Genomic DNA, 20,669 nt, shown 5'->3' on the forward strand with positions numbered 1-20,669 from the left:
CTCTAACTAGGGGTAAATAAAACTTGATCCGACTCGAAAAATAAAAATAAAATTTAATTTTCGAGTTAAACGAATTGAGTTATCAAGTTATTCATTTTTTAGTCAACTTAAATAAGTAATTTGAATTTTCGAGTTTTAGTCGAGTTAAATTTTACAATTTAAATAACTCGAATAACTCAAATGACAAATTAATGAAAATACCGATTTGGTCTTTAACAATTTAAAAATGTGCAAATTTATCGTTTTCAATAAAAAATTATAAAATAATTCAAAATATTTAAAAAATTTCAAAATTTCATATTTTTAAAATTAAAAGAAATAAAGAATCTAAAGAATGTATAAAAAATGTTTAAAAATTTAAAGAAATTTTAAAATAATAATTTTAAGGACCTAAACAAATAAATTGCAAATTCAAATTTATCATACTAAAATATCTTCTTCTTTTTCTCTTCTTTTTATTTGAAAGAGTTTTCAGATATAAATGATTTCAAATTTACATTCTCGACATGGAATTAGATATGTTGTAAGAATATTTTATTTTGACATGTTTAATTTTTAATTTAATTCAAACAATGTCATTTGATTTAACTCGACTCGAATTCAATTTCACTCGATTCGAAAAAAAAACTGAGTTAAAGATGATAAAATAAGACTCATTAACTTGACTAACTCGAAAATTTTTTACTCAAATGGATCAATCGCTCACCCCTAACTCTAACCAAAACCAAGTATACTCGTGTGCTTTCATGCACCCAGATTAGATTGTCCTCCTGTGGAATTAGGATACGAAGTATTTGTTAGGCTTGATTAGTACTAAAAGAGGCCAGCTAGCACTAGATCCGAAACCCAAATAATATCATCTCTAAGATGTTGCAGCCCCTGCTACCCTTCGATGAAGATAAGTATGTTATAAAGCAATGGATGAAAAAATATCTGACAAGATCCCAACTCCATGGCAAAAGATATCAAGAATTCTTCTATGTTCCCACAAAGTAAATAAGGTTTAGTCGAAATAAAAACAGCAGAGTAACATTTACTTTTTGCTAGGCTGAGACCTATTTGTTGGAGTGTTGGCAATACAATTGGGTTTTTATTTTCCTCTCAAAATGCCAAACTACTTCAGTATTTTCACTTACAAAGCTAAGATCCTGGTGTTAATCAGATGACATAACGCCTAGATGTATACCAATAGGGTTATATCTCACCTACGTTCCTTCTTGTTCACATAATCCAGGTATGCCTGCAAATGAAAATATCAGAAAATGGAAATTTATAGTTTCTTTATAAAGGTTAACTTTAAGAGCAAATTTAAAAACTGACCATAACCAAGTCGGATAAATTGGTTCAGTATCTCACAAGAAGAAAATTGACTAAAGAGGATCGTGGAATTTTAACATGCCAAAGAACGTTTAGGCCCATCATCATCATCATCAAGTCAGCATTTAGAATATGGTATTGTAATATGGATTCTCTCCATTACCAAAATGATAACTTGCAATAACAAGCGAACATGTAGCTGTCCTTATCTATGACCTTAACTGACTCGTACTGCTTTAACGTTTAAAATTTAAACTAAACAAATCTAATGCTTAAACATATTACTCGAGGAACTTACAAATTTGCAAGGGACCAAAAGCAAGAAAGATACCTGAAGAATCTGAACAGCAGCAAACTTATCAACTACAGTTTTTGCTAGTACTGGATGCAAGCTCAAAGGCTTTATCAGCAATTCCACATTCTGTTGAGAATGCAAACTATGAGATTAGTTATTGCTTGCCATGAAATGCCGCAGTAGTGACCCTCTCAAAAGGCATAGGCATAGGCATAGAAATCAGTCATTTCATCTGATTTAATCATGTAGAAAATAGTATATGATTGCATCCAGGATTAATGATGACATATTTAGATATGTGAAAAGGAAAGAGAATAAAACTCAAGCTTGTATTTCAAGTCTTACTAATCTACTTCTGTTAAAGATTGTGAATTATCTGGATTGATTTTTTTAAAGTTTTTTCTGATATAGCCACAAAACTACCAACACCTACCTTTGATGTAAAGCGCTCATCCCAGAACGTAAACTTTAACCCATCAAGTTTTCCCGTCTCTGAAAGATCATCAATGAATAGCTTCACCTGTGTAGCCTAATTAAAATGATAATAAAACAAAATTTAGGGAGCAAATAAGAGATTATGCTAACAGAGCATAAGGGAAATAGTAATACACACATCAGGAGCAAGTCGTTGTCTGTCAAATGGATAGCCAACTACGAAGCCTACCAGAGAAAGTTCAGAGATCTGCATAAAGACAGGAGAAAAATGATCAAGAGTCATAAAGTAGATAGCTCAAAGTTCAAAAACAAGCAGCAGCATCCATGGCCTCAGATATATGCATATCTCTTCTCATACCAGTTGTTCCATGGGTGCATCCATAGACAATTAAAAACAAAAAAGGAGAGAAGCAAGCCAACTTCACTTAAAATACAATTGTGAAATTGTTATGGCATGTTTCCGCAGCTTGATTAGATGAGTTTTGACCCAAAAGTCCTATATTATTATGTTGTTTAGATACTTCTAATGAAGGAACATATGGGACTCCTTGATATAGAAACAAAGGAGCACTCGAAGCAAAAGATTAAGCAAAGGGATACAAGATTAATCAAAAGATTAAAAGATTCCACAAAACAATGTAGCAGCACAAAAGCAGTCACATATGTAACAAAGCTAAGAGGGACAGACAACTTCATCAAATACAAGTCCAGCAAAAAAAGTAAAAGAGACTAATGAATTTCCATAATCCCAGCAAACCTACACAAGTCCACATCTGCAACCCCAACTCCATGAAATGATAGGGAGAGAAAAATAAACAAAGTGACATCCTCCCATCAAATAACATGATCCAGATTCCACAAAAATATTTAAAACTAGGCCCCTTGTTTCTTCTCCACCACATTCCACCCCAAACATCCTGTTTGCTAACTCACAAACAACAAAATATCTTGGGGCATTAACATTTACATGCATTATCTCACTATGGTTAGCAAGTAGCATGAGACTAACTCTTTCTAGGTAAAATTATTTTCAAAATCAGGAAGGTATACTCTCAAAAGTTATGTCAATTAAATTCTAATGGCCAGCAACAAAGAAAGCAAATTAAACCACCCTCACCAGGCTTTGAAAATCATGAGCCACTAGATCAATATTTGTCTTCTTCCGAACCAAAACACTGCACAGATATATTAAAAATAAATAAACAAGCTTTTTAATGGTTCTATATCTCGTGAAGAATAATAACTCAGGGATATTAAATATCAAGTATATTGAGATATCTATACCCAGACCTTAAAAGATTGTTTCAACATTAGATCAAATAGTTGAAAAATACTTAGCATTGAGTAATGCTATCTGCAACATATGAAAATTATATACCTTAGAGGTGAGGCGATTTTATTATCGAGGTCTGAGACAGCTAATCCAACATACTTATCACCAACATCTAAACCAAGCAACCGTCCTCCTTGCGATGCATTTGATTTGACCAAATTTTGGAATAGGTGTAAAGGCTTTACGTACTGCATTTGTCTATCTATCAAATCGTTGCATCACAAGACTAAGAAAATTCAATGAAACATTTATTCGAACATTATAAGAGCATTAATGAAGTTAGTTGCTTCGCCCCCTAAATTGAAAGTCGAAGGGCGAAGCAGTAAAAAGAAGAGGATGGGGAAAAGGGAAGGGAGCAAAATGTTCAACTTACAGAAAAATAATAATGGCGAGTTTGTATGGGGATTAATTTGGAGCTGCAGCTGCTGAAGGAGACACCAAAGAGAAACACTTTCGTGTAAGGTCTAGCTGCTAGACTAAAGAACCCACTTTTACCTTCAATAAAATAGAAGAGGAAAACTTTAATTTATTACATTTTACTCATTAATATTATTGTTTTATAACATTTTAGTTACTGTTTCATTATCCATCATTAGAGGTATTGTAATAAAAACGGACCATGCTCCATAACCATCCCATTTGAGGTAAGTAAAACAAATTCAAAATATGAGTAATTTCAAAAGTGAATTTTTAGTAACACAAATTCATTTTTCACATGTGGTTTTCCAAAATTACTCATAATTTTATTTGATTTAGGGTTAATATGTAGTTTGTCCTTTAAATTTATCTAAAAGTATTTAGTTGTTATCTGAAACTTTTTGGACTTGATTGGTACCTGAACTTGTACTTTGTTACTCAGGTTGGTACCTCTGTTTGAACATCATTAGCTTATACTGACATGGCATTGATAACCAATATGTTGCTGACACATGACAACCTCTCAATATGTCACGTGACAAATATAAATTTTAAAAATTAAAAAACTTTAAATATATATAAATTAATTATAAAAAATTCACATCAAGTATGAACCTCAACAAAAATTTATATTCCTTTTTGTTAATTATTTATTTTTATAGATTTTTATTTTTTTTTAATTTATACTTGCCACATGGCATACAAAGAAGCTGCCACATGTCACCGCTAGATTGGCTATCAATGCCACGTCGGTACAAACTAATGGTGTTAAAACAGAGGTACCAACTTGAGTAACAAAATATAAGTTCGAGCATCAACTAAGTATTAAAAAGAAAATTCAGTACCAACTAGATACTTTTGGACAAGTTCAGAAGGCAAATTACATATTAACCCTTTGATTTAATACACATAATCCCATTATAAGATTAAAACTTAAACTCAAATTTTATTTAATTGTAATATATATTTTAAAATTTATTTCTTTAAAACCATTTATAATTTTTTGCAAATATAATGATATCCGAATTTTTATCCCATGTAGTTTTGGAACTCATCAATGGTGTAAAACTGGAATAGTGATTCAACGAATTAGACAACCAATCAATAATGATTGAATCACTAGTTTTGTCTCAATTTTATTTTTTACCGATTCACACTTGTTTATAAATTTAACTCAATTTTGTTAGGTTATATTATTCATAAATTACAAATTTAATCCTATACTTTAATCTAATCATATAATCCTCAGACCTTTTAAATAAATTACAATTCTAGTCAAATTTATTAAATTTTATCATCTCAAAAAAAATTACAATATCAACTTACTATGCATAAGTAATACTCACAAAAAAAATGAAAATGTTCATAAAGATTACTATGAATACATTTAACAATTATAGTGTGATGAACCAGAAAATGGTAGAGAATTTTAGCAGAAATAGAAAAAAGAATCTAGAAAGATAGAGGAGAAAGAGAGAATAATTCTTTTCTTTTCATACCTGTTTCTGCCTCCTCTCCTCGTGATAAAGGGGACAAATAACCAATTACAGCTGGCATCAGTTAACTGCCATTCTTTCCAATACGGCCCAATACGCATCGTTTGACTCATGAATCCGACCCCTAAAACGGTGCGTTTACATTACGACAATTAAAGAAAACAGAACCAACAGAAATAACAACAATTACGGAAAGATTAACAGTGAATGTTTTAACCCATAACATATTGGCTACTAAAAATTTGGACCTATTTACTTTTGGCCAATATGCTTTATCCCCCAGCTTGCCCGACATTTTAAACGATGACCGGCCATTCTTATGGACTAGAGTAGATAAGTTGAAATCTGCATTAAATTAATATGTCAACTATTAGAATCAAAGAAAGCAAGAGTGAAAACTGCAGATAATTGATTATTGGGCTGGCAAAATTTACAGGGGCTTAAGCCACAAGAATCAATTGAATCAATGAAATGTATGCTACTTGCTAATTTGCTAACAATCATTTTTATGTGATTATTGGTTGTGGTCTATGGAAAAATGAAGTAAGACTATCAAGCTCAGCGCGCTTCTTCGCTGCTCTCCTAAAAGGCTTCCGATTTCGCCACCTCAAATGACCTATCCCACTCCCATTCTCATCACCAATCAGCATTTTTTGTGTGGCACTAGACTCCGATTTCTTTGGTCCCGTTCTTGGTTTTTTATGCCGAGGAGATGGGGTTTTCGGCTCCACCGTACATCTGCCAATGCATTAAAAAACGGAACGATTATGTAGAACAAGTATTGGGGATGTTAAATATTCCATTAACATACCTTTCATGATCCATCAATGAGTCAAAAGAGGACACCAAATGTTGAGTCCCAGGCATACATGCTGCACAGATATAAACCTTTGGTGGGAACACTAAATTAACACATCTTATGTGGTACCACTCATCACATCGACCGCAAACGATCATTGATCTTTCATCATACGGCTTTCGACAAATGCAATGAAGCCTACTTCGGGCTCTTAACAACTACATTAATAAAACAACAAAAGCAAACTATATTTTATTAAAAAAAAAAGTTTACAGACATGTTCAGTTGTATGAAGAGGCGATTTGATACCTCGAGTTCCTTCTTTAAGCAAACGGGCAACCTTTCCCCCTCTGTGATAAGTTCAAAAACTCCATCTAAGCCAAGTGCCCCACAATCTGCTGCAACCTGTTAAGAGAAAAGATCCCTTAATTGAAGGGCCATGGCTAATCTATTTAAAAGTAGCATCCACATACAAACAAATAAAGGATGCCAACCTTCTTCGCACGATCCACCCACTGCAATCCAATGTCCTTCAATTCCGAAAGCTTCAATATTAAGTGATCTTCAGGTGAAATGTTCATGGCATCTCCCTATTCAAAAACCATCTTTAGATGCGCCACACGAGAATGCAAATGCATTCATGAAATGCATGACGTATACATCCAGAAAAACTGCTAATCATTGGTTTGTTGAGAGGAACTTTTGATGCAAACAAAACTAGGTTGTGTGGTATTTCTACTAAAAATGAAAACAGTACCAATGCTTTCCCTTTTGACAGTTCATACCATATCAGCATAGGTAATTTGTTCATCATTTCTGAAAGCCAACTGACAATATGGAAAAATCTAATGACCAATGGATAATCAACAATGATTTAGATAAGAAGAAAAACGCTGTGATTATATCTTCAAGATCATGAAAGAATCTGAAATGGGCAGATAGGGAGAGACAAACAGCTCATATTAGATACCACAAGGGCCTTTATAACTATGGACTATTGTTGCCATGAGCATTTCTTACCTTAAGTAAGAAAAGCAAAATAACAGAGGCAGAAATCATGTAGATCTCAGAGGGCTCAAGTCTAGAACTCTAATCAGCACCATCTAATTGCAATTAGCTTGGAAAATTCTTCCAAATGATTCCATAACAAAAAGTGGTTCAAAAGCCAAGCTTTGCCAATCGCACATACCTCTTTCAGGTGCTGAAAAATCTGTTGGACTGAAGGCTTCTCTAAATCCTTCTCTAAAGCATCTAACAATCTAGCAACTTGGAATCTCCATGAGAATCTAGCTAATGCCCGCTCAAGATCACAATAACTTTGATGATCATATACACCTGCCACTCCAAAGGCCTGTACCCAAAAATCAAACTAACTCAGATGGATCCCTAATATGTTTGGCAGCAACAATACCTAACATCATTTCATGTCCAAAAGAAGTCTGTATATGCTGCCTAGAATATATATGAAGAATGATAAAGCAGAATGAGGAAAAGGGGAAGACAGAGGATACCTTCCAAGCAGTAGTAAGTTTTTTACCAACAGCAGTAAATTGATCTTTATTATAGCAGGACATTTCAAAGTCCAGTATCTCTGTCAAACACTTTTTGCAAGCATAAGCTTGGTCCACAATTTGCTGTAATATCTCTCTTTCTTCAATCCTGTAACAGTACCAAATGCAACAAAACATTTGTATTCAGAACTTTTAAATCCCTAAACACAATCAAAATGATTGATAAAAAGAATTATTGCAGAAAAATAACATTCATATTCTGCAGAATGTATAGACAGACAAGAGCTTCAAGTTTTTCAAAACACTCAAACATAAATAGCAACTAGCAATTAGTTTCAGGTGAAAATGAAACAAAAAGAAATTCACTACATGCCAGCTCTTTTTTTCCGCCAAAACCCTAAATAGGAACACAGTAACTCGATTGAACATGGAACGACGACTCCTTGCAACTCTTTTGTTCAATTTAATATTCTTACAACATCTCAATAAGTGTTTCAAGCATTTTTTTTTAACAATAAACATGAAACCCAATAACATAATTGATAATTCCAGAACTTTTGAAGTGATGAAAAGGCAATAGTATATTAAAACATATTGAAAATTAATCACATAGTAAATTGGACACCCCAAAATAGCATTTAAATTTTTGCTTGTATACCTTACACAAAACTTTTCATCAACAAAGAGAAGATCAGAGAGAAGCTTCAAGTCTGAATACTTGCCATTATGCCTCTGTGACAAGCAACAGATCCTGTTAACAGACATACAAGCTTCTACAAAAAGACAATCTGGACAAATATAAATGCATACCAAGAAGCCACATCTATTGGGAGGTATTAATCTACCCACAAGAAGCTGACAATATGAGCATGTATATGCTTCTTCTGCATTATTTCTTCTATATTCTAGGCACTGCAAATGGTAGCTGTTCATAGGAAAGACACCAATATGATGAGAAGAACAGACCACATCAACTATAAAGCATGCACAATAAGGCAAGAACTCAAACTTGATCAAATAAAAGTGAGAAACAGATGAAGTGAGAACAATCTGTAACACCAAACAGAGACCTTACCAGTCCTTGCATGTTGAACATGTTAAAAAATCCCAATCCTCAGAACCACTCATACAGCACATGTAGAGACATACTCCTCCACAACTCTCTGACTTTTCGTATATATACAGAGATCTATCTAGGGACTCTTTGATCTGGAGAACATTAGAAAGATTCTTAGGGTTAACTAATAATAAATTATTCCAAAGTTACAAATACAATAAGGATTATCTAACTGAACCTTCTGCAAGGCACAGAGCAGGGAGCTCTCATCTCCAGCAAAGGTCTTTACAGCATCCATGCAGCGCTGCTTCCACTTCTCAACCTTTTCAACTTCAGACACGACAATATCTACCTCTGGACATGTAAAGAAAGAAGCTTTTCCATACTCCTGCATGTGAAGCTCATAGGGAATCAAATCATGAACTTTAAGCTTAAACAATATAAATTACATATCAACACAGAGAACATTCAAATTTTTCAAATACTTATCAAGTAAAGTAAGGTTTTACTAAAAGGATTGGGAAACAAAAGATAAGAGAGCAGACAATTTCATTGTAAAATACAATTCCTTTCATAATCATAGCAAGAAAAGTCTAACAGATAGACCTGCTATTTTAATTTATTGGGGGGGGGAAATGCAGGCAGTAACTTATGCCACAATATACTAAATGAAGCAAATATTAACAAAATACTCCAGGAAAACTGTAAAGAGTAATTTGTAATATCAAAAGTTCATGCCTAAACTTTTGCCCAGAACCATCCATGGCATACCTCAAGCTGCATTAATTGAGACCACGATCGCTCCCCCATCTCTAAACTAAGAAACTGATGCACCTGCTCCTGCCACAACCTAAATTTACAGTTAAGCACATGATCAACAATCAAAATAAATTGCATCTCTGGTATCAAGATGAAAGCTATACAAGAGCTGACAGCAATAAGTATCATGCACATACACATGCATGCAACCAGATTATCACCATTTACCACCTTCAAACCAAAAGCTTAGTGGACCAAAAGCTCAGTGGGGAAACAAGAACTTGATCAGAAAAATAAGAATAACGATAGCTCTATAAAATGGTGTACCTTTGTCTCATTTGTTGAGTTAAAACTGGCTAACTCCTTAACCTTTTGTGTTGCATTTAGTATTTGATTACTGTTTTGTTTAAATTAAGTTTGATATTTACTTTGTAATAGAACATTAATTTTTTAAAGGTTTTATACATTAATATCAATTAAGAATTTATTGGAGCAAGAAATGGATGAACCGGACATTAAACAGGTGAAAAGGAAGTCAAAACAGGAAACTAGCTTTAAAAACTGTTGCTGCAGCACAGAATTACAGCAAACTCAGAAATGCAGCCTCGGCTGATTGAACTACCTTGCAGACTCATATATGTTATATCCCATATATGTTTAAAATAAACTGAGGGATGTCACAGGTTTGAGCTAAATTTAGAAACAAGTTTAAAATAAGGACCCATATATGTTATATCCCAAAATACTGAATCATTCATCATAGCATTGGGTAGTTATACTACTAGAGTAGAAGTTGAAAAAAAAAAGCTATGGATAAACCAATTCCAAAAGAAAGATGTGTCAGTCAAATAGAAAGTTGTTAAACATTCAATAGACTGACCTATGTTTGCAGGTAGCCTCTGTAAGTTGTGCAACCATCATTGGGAAGGCAACACTAATATCCTGCATCGGAGACAAAAATAAATTCTAAATGGAAGGGGGTTTTTTTTTTTTGATAGAATAAACGAGGTTTTTTTTTTTTTTTGATAGAATAAACGAAGTTCTAATAACATTATAAGTGAAATAACCATCCCAAATCCAGAAGGTGCATGTGGAAGCTTTAAATTCCTACAAGCACAGAAAGGAACAAGGATAAAAAAAAATACCTGATATGCAGCAAGCATTTCTTCAGCATCAGTCAATTTGCATGCATTACACTTCACAGGTGCGGAAATCACCTCTGAAACCTTCTTAAGCCATTTCGCTCCAAAAATTAAGGAGCTCAACAAATTACATGAAGAATGCATAATAGAAAGCTGCTCCGAGATATTCATCAAACTCTCAACATCCTGTGAAACAGAAATAACGCCCATCATAGATTTGATAAGAATTAAGCGCTCCAGAATATTTGTAAGCAAGAAAAAATTAAAGAAGATGCATCATTTTTCTTTCTTTCGGTTGGGGGCCAGGGGGATAGAAGAGAAAACACAAAAATCAGAACAAAGCAAACAAGGTCTAGTTTAAATTATTCAATTTTCTAAGCAACTAGACCATGCAAAGCAAAGCATCAAAAAAGTGAAACAAAATACTTAGAATTGTTACCTCATAAGAAGGCATCAAATAGCAGAAAGAAAGAACTTTATTGCACCAATGCAGCGTTGAACAAGCATTTTGAAGCTTTGGAATCTCAGGAAAATCCAGTCCAAAAGATAAACCAGCTTTTGAGACAGATTCTATCAAGTTAACAATATGTTCAATTTTCAAAATAAGATCATTGCTCCTGCCATCACCAATGTCAGTCACACTATACAGGCACTCCACATCTTGCAGTAGGGAATAGGCATCATGCTGCCATCTCTTGCTATTTTCCAAAATTGTTTCAAGCACATTTTGTTGCTTAAAAGTTATCTTCAGAAATCTTGACTCAGAAACCAACTCCTGAAAAATATAAAACAAACTTCTCAAATTTGTTTCAATGACTTCAGCAGACATAGCAAATGAAGGAGCAATATGAACCTTCAGATCATCAAGTTTCAGCAAAGAACGAGATGTAGATGAGCCAGACAAATCAGGTTCTAAAAATGGCTTGCTATTATTTAACCATGAGTTTGCCACCAATATTGCGGCTTTGACATCACCTAAAGAAGGCATTATAGCAACTATGTCCTCCGACATCCTAAAAAGATCAAATTCAGTATCATCATACACAACAACAGAACAAAATATAGAACTCAGTGAGGTGAAAGATGATAGCAACTGGTCGTCAAACCTTATAAGATCCTCAAATTCAGACATCTGAGCCTTGCAAGCAAGTATATCCTTAGCTCTTTCTTCCCACTGCAGAGCACCAGCAAGTTCTCTAGACAAACTAATAAATAAATCCTCTCTCTCAATTTGCAAACTGAAACAGGAAACTCAGAATGAGACTTTTAGGAGTAACAAGAAATGTAACAAAGACAACACTCAGTAACATGAGTTGTGAGACAAATGGAGAGAAAGCATTACATAACAGCATCTGCCAACAGTTGCTGAAGAAAGTCCAAAGCCATTTTTGAATTGCGTGCCTAAATAAATAATAATATACGGTGTAAATATTAGTGAATTATATAAATGTAATATATGCATGCATTCTGAAAAACTAACATGTAATAGCTGAAAGAAAAAGGACATCATTACCTTTATTGCCTTTTCCCTGCAACAAGCCTTCTTCAACTCAATCTTCACAAGTGACAACTCATCAACTGTTCCGAGGAAAAGAAAAATCAATAACAAAAAATATGTCCAAAAAATCACCAAATAACATTTATATATAGCTGTTGGAAGAACCTTGAATCTTCAGTGATTCTCCATCTACTAAAATACGATTTAATTCATTAATAACACTTTGTTGATCCTCTCTCTGATGGATATTTATCATAATATCATTTAACTTTGTGATCCACAAAGAAGCATCAATCTGGTATTGCTTCAGAAGTGCCAACTCTGGTATGTTAACACTGAAACTTGCCATTTCTTGAAGAAGCACTTCCACATCCTGCACAATTAAGAGTTCAAAGTACAAGTTCTTAAATATTCAAGCAGATGCATAAGTGGACAAATGAGAGTAAAGTGACTACCTTTAGAGTAACAGAACCACTCAATAAAGATCTACACCGGGCTTGACATGATTCAGCCTGGCTTACAAGATCAAAAATCATTTCTTTTTCCTGAACTTGGACCTGAAGCTCCAATATCTATCAAAATAATGATGGAATATCAAATATATAATAAAAAGAAAACATCAACCATATTCTCAGGTCTCTTTTCTTCAAAGAAGAGAGCTATTTTACAAGGTAAAGAAATTCAATCACCTCTGTTTTTAACTTGTAAAGAATGTCAACCTCAACTGCTGCTGGCTGTTCATTGGAGATGGCTTTTCTTGCATTGTCTATCCATACCTAGAGGACATCAATGATGAAAGCGAATCAGGCATGACAATAGACATTCATAAACAACAAATATATATTGTGAATCTTAAAAAGATATACCTTCACCAAAGAGATTTTTTGTGATAACTTCAGAATTTGTTCTACATGTATTGATGAGCTGCAAGCCCTTGAATACAACAACTCCAACTCATCAAGCTGCAAGACCCGAAATAATTGATGAGAGAGAATCCAGTCCAAGCAATAAGCTCTCCAGATAATAAAAAATGTTAACTTTAAGTGATTGATATAAGAAGTAGAGGCATCTCAAGAGATACCTTAGAGAATGTTGATAAAGCAGCATCAATATCATGAACCAACAAATTGGCCTCTTCGGCGCAATGCTGCACAAAAACAGTTGTAAGAGTTCTCAGACAGAGACAAAAGAAGAGATTCAGCAATGCTACACTGTTGTACCTTCAACTTATGATATCCGGGCTCATTACAGGGCACAGGATCAACACTAAGCAATTTCTTAACCCGTTTATGTGCCACTTTCTCAAAATCACCTCCAGCAGACCAATTTTCAATTTTAGAAAGACAGTCTCTTATTCCTTGCACCCATTTCCGAGCTGCAGTCAGATTCTTCACCACATCGCGTACCTATAGTACATGAAAAATAGTTACATCAGTTACAATCATAATACTATGCAGAAGGATAAGCACTACAAGAATGAAACAAATTAGGCTTGAAGCTTACGGAATCCATCTCGGCACCAGCCCAGAGAAACTGTTCAGCTTCCTTCAACAGAGTAGCATATGCATCACCTGAAAAAGGACCCTGAAAAATCTTACACGCCTGTGAAAGCCATTGCTCTGCAAGTTGAGCATGAGTAACATGGGCACCTTTCACCTACATGCATTTAATTATTCAATTAGTTCAGTTATCTATCTTCAAAAAGATATACATCCCATCATAAATAGAAAATCACTAGATTGCAAAGTGTTGACATCCAGAGATCATTCGCTTGTTAGTGAAATACACTAAAGAAGAACAATTTCAGTAAGAATTTGTGTCTCTATATAGAAGATTTCAGGGCAAACTGCATCAGAAAGAAATCACCCAATGGGCAATACATCTAAAACTTCAACCACCAGAAAAAGTGAGGAGTATCATTAGATAGGACATTATAGTATTAGAGGGAATAGAGTAAAATATGGCAGAAGGCCTTACTAATGAGTTTTCACAAATCAGAAGGCTAGGTAGATCCATTTCTGAACCAGTTTGAAGAGCCTTCACTCAGGTCATAGTATTAGTGGTAACTCAGGAACATGAGCCATAGGAATCACAAAAAAACCACAAGCTAAATTCACTGATCAAACCAGAGTATGTCAAGAAGCAATACACAAGAAACAAGAAACTAATATTCAGCAATAGCACTCTTTGACTATTATTGACTATTAATTTCCCCTCAACCACCATAAATCAAATCAATACAGCTATCAAAATTATTAAATTAAAGCTACTCCACATTCATGTTACTTTATAACTGAATGAAAGGGTGAAAAAGCATGGTCCAAACAAAACCTCATCAAAAGCTAAAAAATAAGAGTAAGAGATATTTTTGACAAATATCCAAAGGAAATTCATTAAACCTTCTTTTTTAAAGAATTCAATTCACTGGAAGATGAGATATTCCCAAGTAAACTATCACTTGGTGGCATCTCCTCCGACTCATGCTTGTCCACTATAAGCACCAAATCAGCCAATACTGCCAGAGTATGACGATATAGAAGACGATGTTTACTGGATTTGCACTCGCAGAGGTGCTCCCAATGCTGCATGATAAAAAATAATAATAATAAAAGAAAAAGAAAAGGGTAGTCAGCAAAATCAGAATAAAAGGAATTAGCCTCAAAACAACCTTCATCAGCAAAATCAAATTCATTTCAAGAAGTAGCCTCAAAAGGAAGCAGTAACACTGGATGGCTAGAACACCAACAGAATACTTTGTATTATTAAAAATTCATAATATAGAAAATACACGGCATTTATATCCATAACGTTCCCAGTAATCAGGCATCAGGTAAACAGCCTCAATAAATAAGGGCAAATATAATTGGGAAAAAAACCTATGCACCCCAATTTCTCTTTCAAAAGTACATAGATAGTGAATTTCAGAAGGAGGAAAAGCAACAACATTTCTTTTTTGCCAAAAGCAATAACAATTTAAAAAATCAATTTTCAAGAATTTCAATGTAAAGGGGATGCAAATGAACTAAGATCAGAACTTATCACTAAGCTTAAATTACCTCCAGGCAGACAAAAGCAGATGGCCTGCAGCGGCAAACAACAGCAGAAAGATACAAATACTGCTTGCATATAATGCATGTTGGATCCTACAAAAGCCACCAGGAAGTATTGTCATGATCAAGCATTATCTTGTTATGAATGCTACGAAAATAAATAAGTCAAGCCAGAATTTTTCTCCATCCACAAATATTACCTCTTCTGTGCCCACAAATTCAGGAGATCTCCGAGGAGACATGGGAGATGATCTTGTTATGCCACTTAGCCAAAGCCTCTCCCTAAATGTCCTTTCTTTCTTATACATTCTGAGCAATTCTTTTCTCAAATAAGTTGATGCATTTTTATCCCAATCACTCTGCTAAACAAACGCAATAGAAATTAGGAACCATTTTAGCCCTGACATCTACATTCAACTTGGGATAAATTAAACATCAGTCATATATCCCAATCACTCTGCTAACCAAAATGTTTGCAATAAAAAAATTACAAATTATTTGAATCTGACATCAGATTCAACAGAGGATTGATTTACCATCGGCCCGAACCTTCACATTCGTCTTGGTTTTATTTATAACAAAATTGCAAAAGAACGTTAAACTGTCACGTTTAATGACAGTGATTCTTGAATTAATGAATAATTGATAAGGAAAGTCAATTAATCATACCTTGGCTACCACACAAAGAAGCTCCTCATGAGATAAAACTGGAGCTTTACGATACAACTGATACAGCTCTGCCCCAGACCCACCATGTGGTAACCAATCAGCAGGAGCAAAATTTACTGCCTCTGCACAATTTAAACCTGAGAAGACAAAGCAAAGTTCAGTGCGAATGATTCTTTACAAGTTTAGACACACCAAACCTACCATTAAATTGAGACATAACTAGCCCATAAAATTATGACAACTTACCCAAATTGAATCCTCCATGGTAAGATCTAGGGAAAGTAATGACAAAATTTCCTGGCTCCTGGGAAAAGGAAAGCAAGCAACATACAAAATTTATCAACATACACCAAACATAAAGGGTTAATAAGTGCCAAGTGGCAATAGATAAGGTGATAATTATGCAAAAACATATGTGTAATTAACACATGTCCCACCTTGATTCTGTGAGAATAAGGCATTAAATGCAAAAACCTTTCTCAAAATAGAATTTAAATGCCCTTAACCAGAGCCTACAGGCACCTTTTAACCAGACCAAAACAACAATTATTTGAAATAAATACATCAAACAGTCAACTCAAAGTTCACTAGGAAATTCATACATATTTAACCAAATATAGATGCAGAAACAACAAACTTCCATATACCAATGGATTGCAAACATCCAGCTTAGCATGCCGAGTTATAAGAAATCAATATAGTTTAGCAAACATAAAGTTGAACAATTTTCTTCATTAAATTATAAAAGAAGTCAAAATAATAAAGGAAAACCTGTAGCACACTGTAGACTGGGACACCATTTTCTCGCAAGACAGAAGGATTTAACATGGTAACAAGCTGAAACAGCAAGTCAGGTTGTGCATCAAACAGATCAGGGAGACAATCCCGCATCACCTACAACAAACGGAACATCTCAGCTGCAGACATACTTTTAAAAAACAAGAGAGACTAATAATACTCAAAGACATGAAATGCCAGAGAGGAACCATGAATGCATCAGCTATGCTACTCAAAAACACAAAAAATCCACTAAAAAGAAAAGCAAAACAGGCAAAACCATATTGCAAACAAAAAAGTAATTAGAAGTTAGATATCTATTATATCACATAAGGAAAAAAAATTCGAAAATAATCGTTAAAAGGTATAAGAGGCTTGACAGGACGCACATGTCAAAGTGCAATGTATTACATTAATATATAAAAGACTACCTTCTCAAAAGCACTAGCTTCACTACCAGGGACACTGTACCAACATTTAGGCTCTCCCCTGCAAACACAAAATATAACCATCAAATGTCACAAATGAAATTTTTATGCATGTACTCTATAAAACATAATAGAGGCACAGATCAATAAAACCATCAGAAGATTAAGAAAATATAAATGTATTTTATCTATTATGTCCTCTTTCAATAAGATATGTCAATATCAAACAGGTAAATTGAAAGATATGCAACTGAATTAGTTATATTATTACTTAAATATTCTTCACAGTCCTTGGTAATGTCTTGATCGCCTATAAAGGAACCTAAACAGAAAATTCCTAGATGAGAAGCATAATAAGTTGTAAATTGACCAGAGATTATAGATGCATTGAGTAAAACTGACCAAGGTAATAGAGACATGTCCAGCCTCTAATGCAGAGACAATCTGAGGTTCTGAACCATCAACCAGATATTAACCATTCATCCTCTAATGAAATGCATCTGAAATATTTTTGACTTGCTATAAAGTATATGGTCTAGTAATATGAATGCCCATTGCCCAGACAATTTTTATTACATAATTGCACAAATCATGTCCTGGTCAAACCTCAAAAGCAGTAACAACAATGTCAACATGATCTACTGAAAAAAATAGAGCATGAGACATTAAAAGAAACATACCAGTGAAGGTAATTCATTGAATAAAAACAATGATCTTCAAAATGCCAGCAGAAAGCTGAGAACAGCATTCCAATATACAGCCAGGGAACCATGACACCAGTAATGTTATGATGAACAGCCCTCAGCATTGAACCTTTCAGCTTGGGCAAGTTATTGAGATTCCACGGACTCTTACAGTATTCATCCCATGCTTTAGGCTCAACAGATTCTGGCCTCTGGTCATTTACACGTGGAAAACCACTCCCATGAACAGAAGTATCCAGGTCACTGCCATACATAACTTCCACATCACCTGCCAAACCCTCCACGATCTCCCAAAACTTTTTCTCTATCTGTACTCTCGAAGCACATCCTGATCCAAACCATTTCTTATTGGCTCGATCAGCCAAGCGCCTAAAAGCTTCCAATGTAAATTGTTTTCCAGGAATAAAACCAAAACTATCTTTGTCAGAATTCAGGCACTCAAAGCAATACCAGTTACCTGGTGGGACCTGCTTCAACGGTGGTGACAGACAATATATATGCCACCCCTTATTACATCTATCACATAGTAGCATCACTTCCCCATGTAACCCACTTCTGCATTGCTCACATATCTGATCATGATCTTCCTCCTCCACCTTGCAGACCTTAACATTCCGATGGTCACTATTCTTCCGTCTCCTCTTGGAGCTATAAATTTTAGCCTTCTTTTCATTCTTTGCATCCTCATTAATGCCTCTCTTATAACTCTTCGCCCTCTCCCGATTCAACCGGTTATAATAACCTTCATAATCATACAAATGCTCTCTATACAACTGACATAAAACATGCTTAGCACACTCCGAAATCTTCTTCCCTGACCTCACAAACCTAAAAACCTCCCCCCACTTTTTCCCCTTCACGACCTTATCATAGCCCCCATACCTCCTCACTGCATTAAACAATTTACACAAATCCAACTCCTCCCCTTCAAAAATCACCCTCTTCTTCAACTTCTTACCACAATGTCCTTCTAAAAACCTATTATACTCTAACTCGAAAGTCTTTGAATCACACGAAGCAGGCCGTGCCTGCAACTGATGAATTGCTTGTGTTTTGGTAGGAAAAGTAAAAGAATCCAGGTTCAACGAAAATGGAGGGTTCCAAGTTTTAGGGGGAACAATCTTACAAATCCCATATGGCTCAGCCTCAGGCCTGATCTTATAAATATACCCTAATGGGTCCCTAAATTCCTCTTCACTAGGGTAATAAACCGGCCCCGACTGTATATTCAATGACCCAGTAGATGAAACAGTCAAATTTTGACCTGTTTCAACTGCCCTAGGTCTCCCCTTCCCCATCACCACCACCACTCCAACCTATACATACAATCTATACAAAACACCATGCACATATAAATATGATCACATAAATGTTTTTGACAAACAATAATTAACAGTAACAAACCCTTTGCTTCAAATATAAGTAATAGACAAATTAAAATTTTTGAGTAAGATTTTCTAGGGTTTCAAGCGTACCTTTAGCGGAGATTGTGAGGTGGTCTTTGTTAGTGAGAGATAAAAAGAAAAGACGAAAGACTGAGAGTTTCGTGGGAGATTTGGTTCTAAAATAAAAATGAAAAGTTTGTTATTTATTTTATAAAAGGAAGGGATAGTGATTTTACTTTAGAATCACTAACTTTTGCTAAATTTACGAAATTGGTACTACACTTTCCTGTGCCCTTTTTATCGGAGACTGCGGATCTGTTGTCCTTATTTATCAGCATCTAATGAGTTTTAAGAAAATATCCACGCGCGTTGTTGGATCCCACGCGTTAAGTGATCGACGGTAGATAATGCTTAAGGGTGAAATTGATGGGCCAGATTTAATTGTGTGTTGATAAGAGTCGGTCTTGGCGAATGACAATACATGTTTTAGCGTCTAGATATTTCCACTCTTGTGCACGTGTCACTGATATATCAAGATTTTGCTTACTGTATGAAATATTTTTAAATTATTTTATGATATTTTAAATATAAATTTAAAAAAACTGCATTTGCTTGTTTAATGGTATGTTTTAAATATCAATATTAAAATGTTAGTGTTATAAGAGATTTTATAATTACCTTTTTTCTCTGACGAGATAATTATAATTATCTTAAATAAGTGTTTTAATTTTATTCATTAGACGTTGAAATTTGAATCCTTCGACAATAAAGATTTGTGACCTTAGGTACAATTCGTAAAGGACAGTTTTATTTCCTTTTATCATGTTTCTTCGAGGTTTTTATTTGAATGTATTAAACCTCACAAAATATTTTTATTATTTTAATATGCGAGATGTCCACATGGTCAATTTTATTTAAATTTCAATATTCATACTTGCGGAGATGAATATTATTTACCAAAAATTTGAAGAGTTTGATTTCCATCATTTAGGCTATTATGAGATGACACTACAATAAACTCAACACTAACAAGTGTGAATGTTAGTATTTTTTCTAAAAATTTCCTTTAGAAACTTTGTAATTGCATTGATACAAATTCGATTTATGATAAGTTGACCTTGATATTGATAAGTGTTAAAATTGGTCTTTTTTTAGTATTTACACTGACACGAATTTCATTTGTGATAGTCTAACTTCGATGCTATGAGTGTTAAGGTTAGACTTCCTCATCCTTTAAAATTTTGTAAAACCCCTTAAAATTGTAATTTTCGTTTTATTATATGTTTTTTTTATGTCATTGTTTTGCTTGGATTTGTTAGTATTGTTCCTAGTGTTACTAATTTAACATTTTATAGCTTCAGTATAATGGATAAAATAGGATGATTGATATCAAAGCCATTTCTGTATGTTACCAGTGTTACAACTTTATTTTACTAGTCGAGTTTTTACTTTGTTGGTTGATATCAATGTAATTGATTATGGATCTTAAACTAATCGTAATGATACAAATAATGATGCATCACCAATGATATGCTAAAAATGAGCGAACCAATGCACAATACCCTAGCTAGGAACAATCGCCCAATTGCACTCGATC

General features: G+C 34.2%; 2 protein-coding genes across 6 annotated transcripts; both read right to left on the bottom strand.

Moving 5' to 3' along the window:
- Positions 1-949: 949 nt before the first annotated feature.
- On the bottom strand, positions 950-5,695 carry LOC105792215 (uncharacterized). 3 transcript variants are annotated; one of them, XM_052634250.1, is made up of 9 exons: positions 5,550-5,695; positions 5,297-5,417; positions 3,754-3,875; positions 3,426-3,568; positions 3,165-3,222; positions 2,226-2,294; positions 2,046-2,141; positions 1,649-1,738; positions 950-1,240 (listed from the first exon to the last, which is right to left on the bottom strand). In XM_052634250.1, the coding sequence occupies exons 2-9, from the start codon at positions 5,352-5,354 to the stop codon at positions 1,202-1,204; spliced, it is 675 nt and encodes a 224-aa protein (XP_052490210.1). In that variant the 5' UTR covers positions 5,355-5,417; positions 5,550-5,695; the 3' UTR covers positions 950-1,201. The 3 variants fall into 3 exon arrangements, with proteins under 3 accessions (XP_052490210.1, XP_052490211.1, XP_012476129.1); XM_052634251.1 differs by lacking the exons at positions 5,297-5,417; positions 5,550-5,695 and having other exon boundaries at positions 3,426-3,606; positions 3,754-4,018; XM_012620675.2 differs by lacking the exons at positions 5,297-5,417; positions 5,550-5,695 and having other exon boundaries at positions 3,426-3,582; positions 3,754-4,015.
- On the bottom strand, positions 5,684-19,318 carry LOC105792217 (lysine-specific demethylase JMJ17). Of its 3 annotated transcripts, XM_012620677.2 has the most exons (34): positions 19,163-19,318; positions 17,664-19,016; positions 16,987-17,044; positions 16,550-16,672; positions 16,025-16,082; positions 15,779-15,915; positions 15,310-15,471; positions 15,116-15,202; positions 14,459-14,641; positions 13,563-13,715; positions 13,280-13,465; positions 13,141-13,206; positions 12,926-13,021; positions 12,749-12,835; positions 12,515-12,631; positions 12,225-12,432; positions 12,075-12,139; positions 11,904-11,962; positions 11,668-11,799; positions 11,415-11,574; positions 11,001-11,336; positions 10,565-10,747; positions 10,300-10,361; positions 9,432-9,510; positions 8,899-9,048; positions 8,679-8,812; positions 8,414-8,528; positions 8,262-8,335; positions 7,604-7,751; positions 7,282-7,443; positions 6,587-6,682; positions 6,402-6,497; positions 6,105-6,310; positions 5,684-6,031 (listed from the first exon to the last, which is right to left on the bottom strand). In XM_012620677.2, exons 2-34 carry the CDS (start codon positions 18,983-18,985, stop codon positions 5,800-5,802), a joined length of 5,532 nt encoding a protein of 1,843 aa, XP_012476131.1. In that variant the 5' UTR covers positions 18,986-19,016; positions 19,163-19,318; the 3' UTR covers positions 5,684-5,799. The 3 variants fall into 3 exon arrangements, with proteins under 3 accessions (XP_012476131.1, XP_052490209.1, XP_052490208.1); XM_052634249.1 differs by having other exon boundaries at positions 15,310-15,468; positions 17,664-19,245; XM_052634248.1 differs by having other exon boundaries at positions 17,664-19,245.
- Positions 19,319-20,669: the final 1,351 nt, after the last annotated feature.

This window comes from Gossypium raimondii, chromosome 8 (genome assembly GCF_025698545.1).
Source record: "Gossypium raimondii isolate GPD5lz chromosome 8, ASM2569854v1, whole genome shotgun sequence".
Lineage (NCBI taxonomy): Eukaryota > Viridiplantae > Streptophyta > Magnoliopsida > Malvales > Malvaceae > Gossypium > Gossypium raimondii.

What these genes read in the sequence shown, in the direction of transcription:
- LOC105792215 (XM_052634250.1), bottom strand. Translation starts at nt 5,354, where the DNA reads ATGCCAGCTGTAATTGGTTATTTGTCCCCTTTATCACGAGGAGAGGAG. An exon ending in AGGAGAGGAGGCAGAAACAG is followed by an intron (nt 3,876 to 5,296) that starts GTATGAAAAGAA and finishes ATTTTATTGAAG; the next exon opens with GTAAAAGTGGGTTCTTTAGT. An exon ending in CTCGCCATTATTATTTTTCT is followed by an intron (nt 3,569 to 3,753) that starts GTAAGTTGAACA and finishes AGACAAATGCAG; the next exon opens with TACGTAAAGCCTTTACACCT.
- LOC105792217 (XM_012620677.2), bottom strand. Translation starts at nt 18,985, where the DNA reads ATGGGGAAGGGGAGACCTAGGGCAGTTGAAACAGGTCAAAATTTGACT. An exon ending in AATTTGTGGGCACAGAAGAG is followed by an intron (nt 15,203 to 15,309) that starts GTAATATTTGTG and finishes TGGCTTTTGTAG; the next exon opens with GATCCAACATGCATTATATG. An exon ending in CCGGATATCATAAGTTGAAG is followed by an intron (nt 13,207 to 13,279) that starts GTACAACAGTGT and finishes GTTTTTGTGCAG; the next exon opens with CATTGCGCCGAAGAGGCCAA.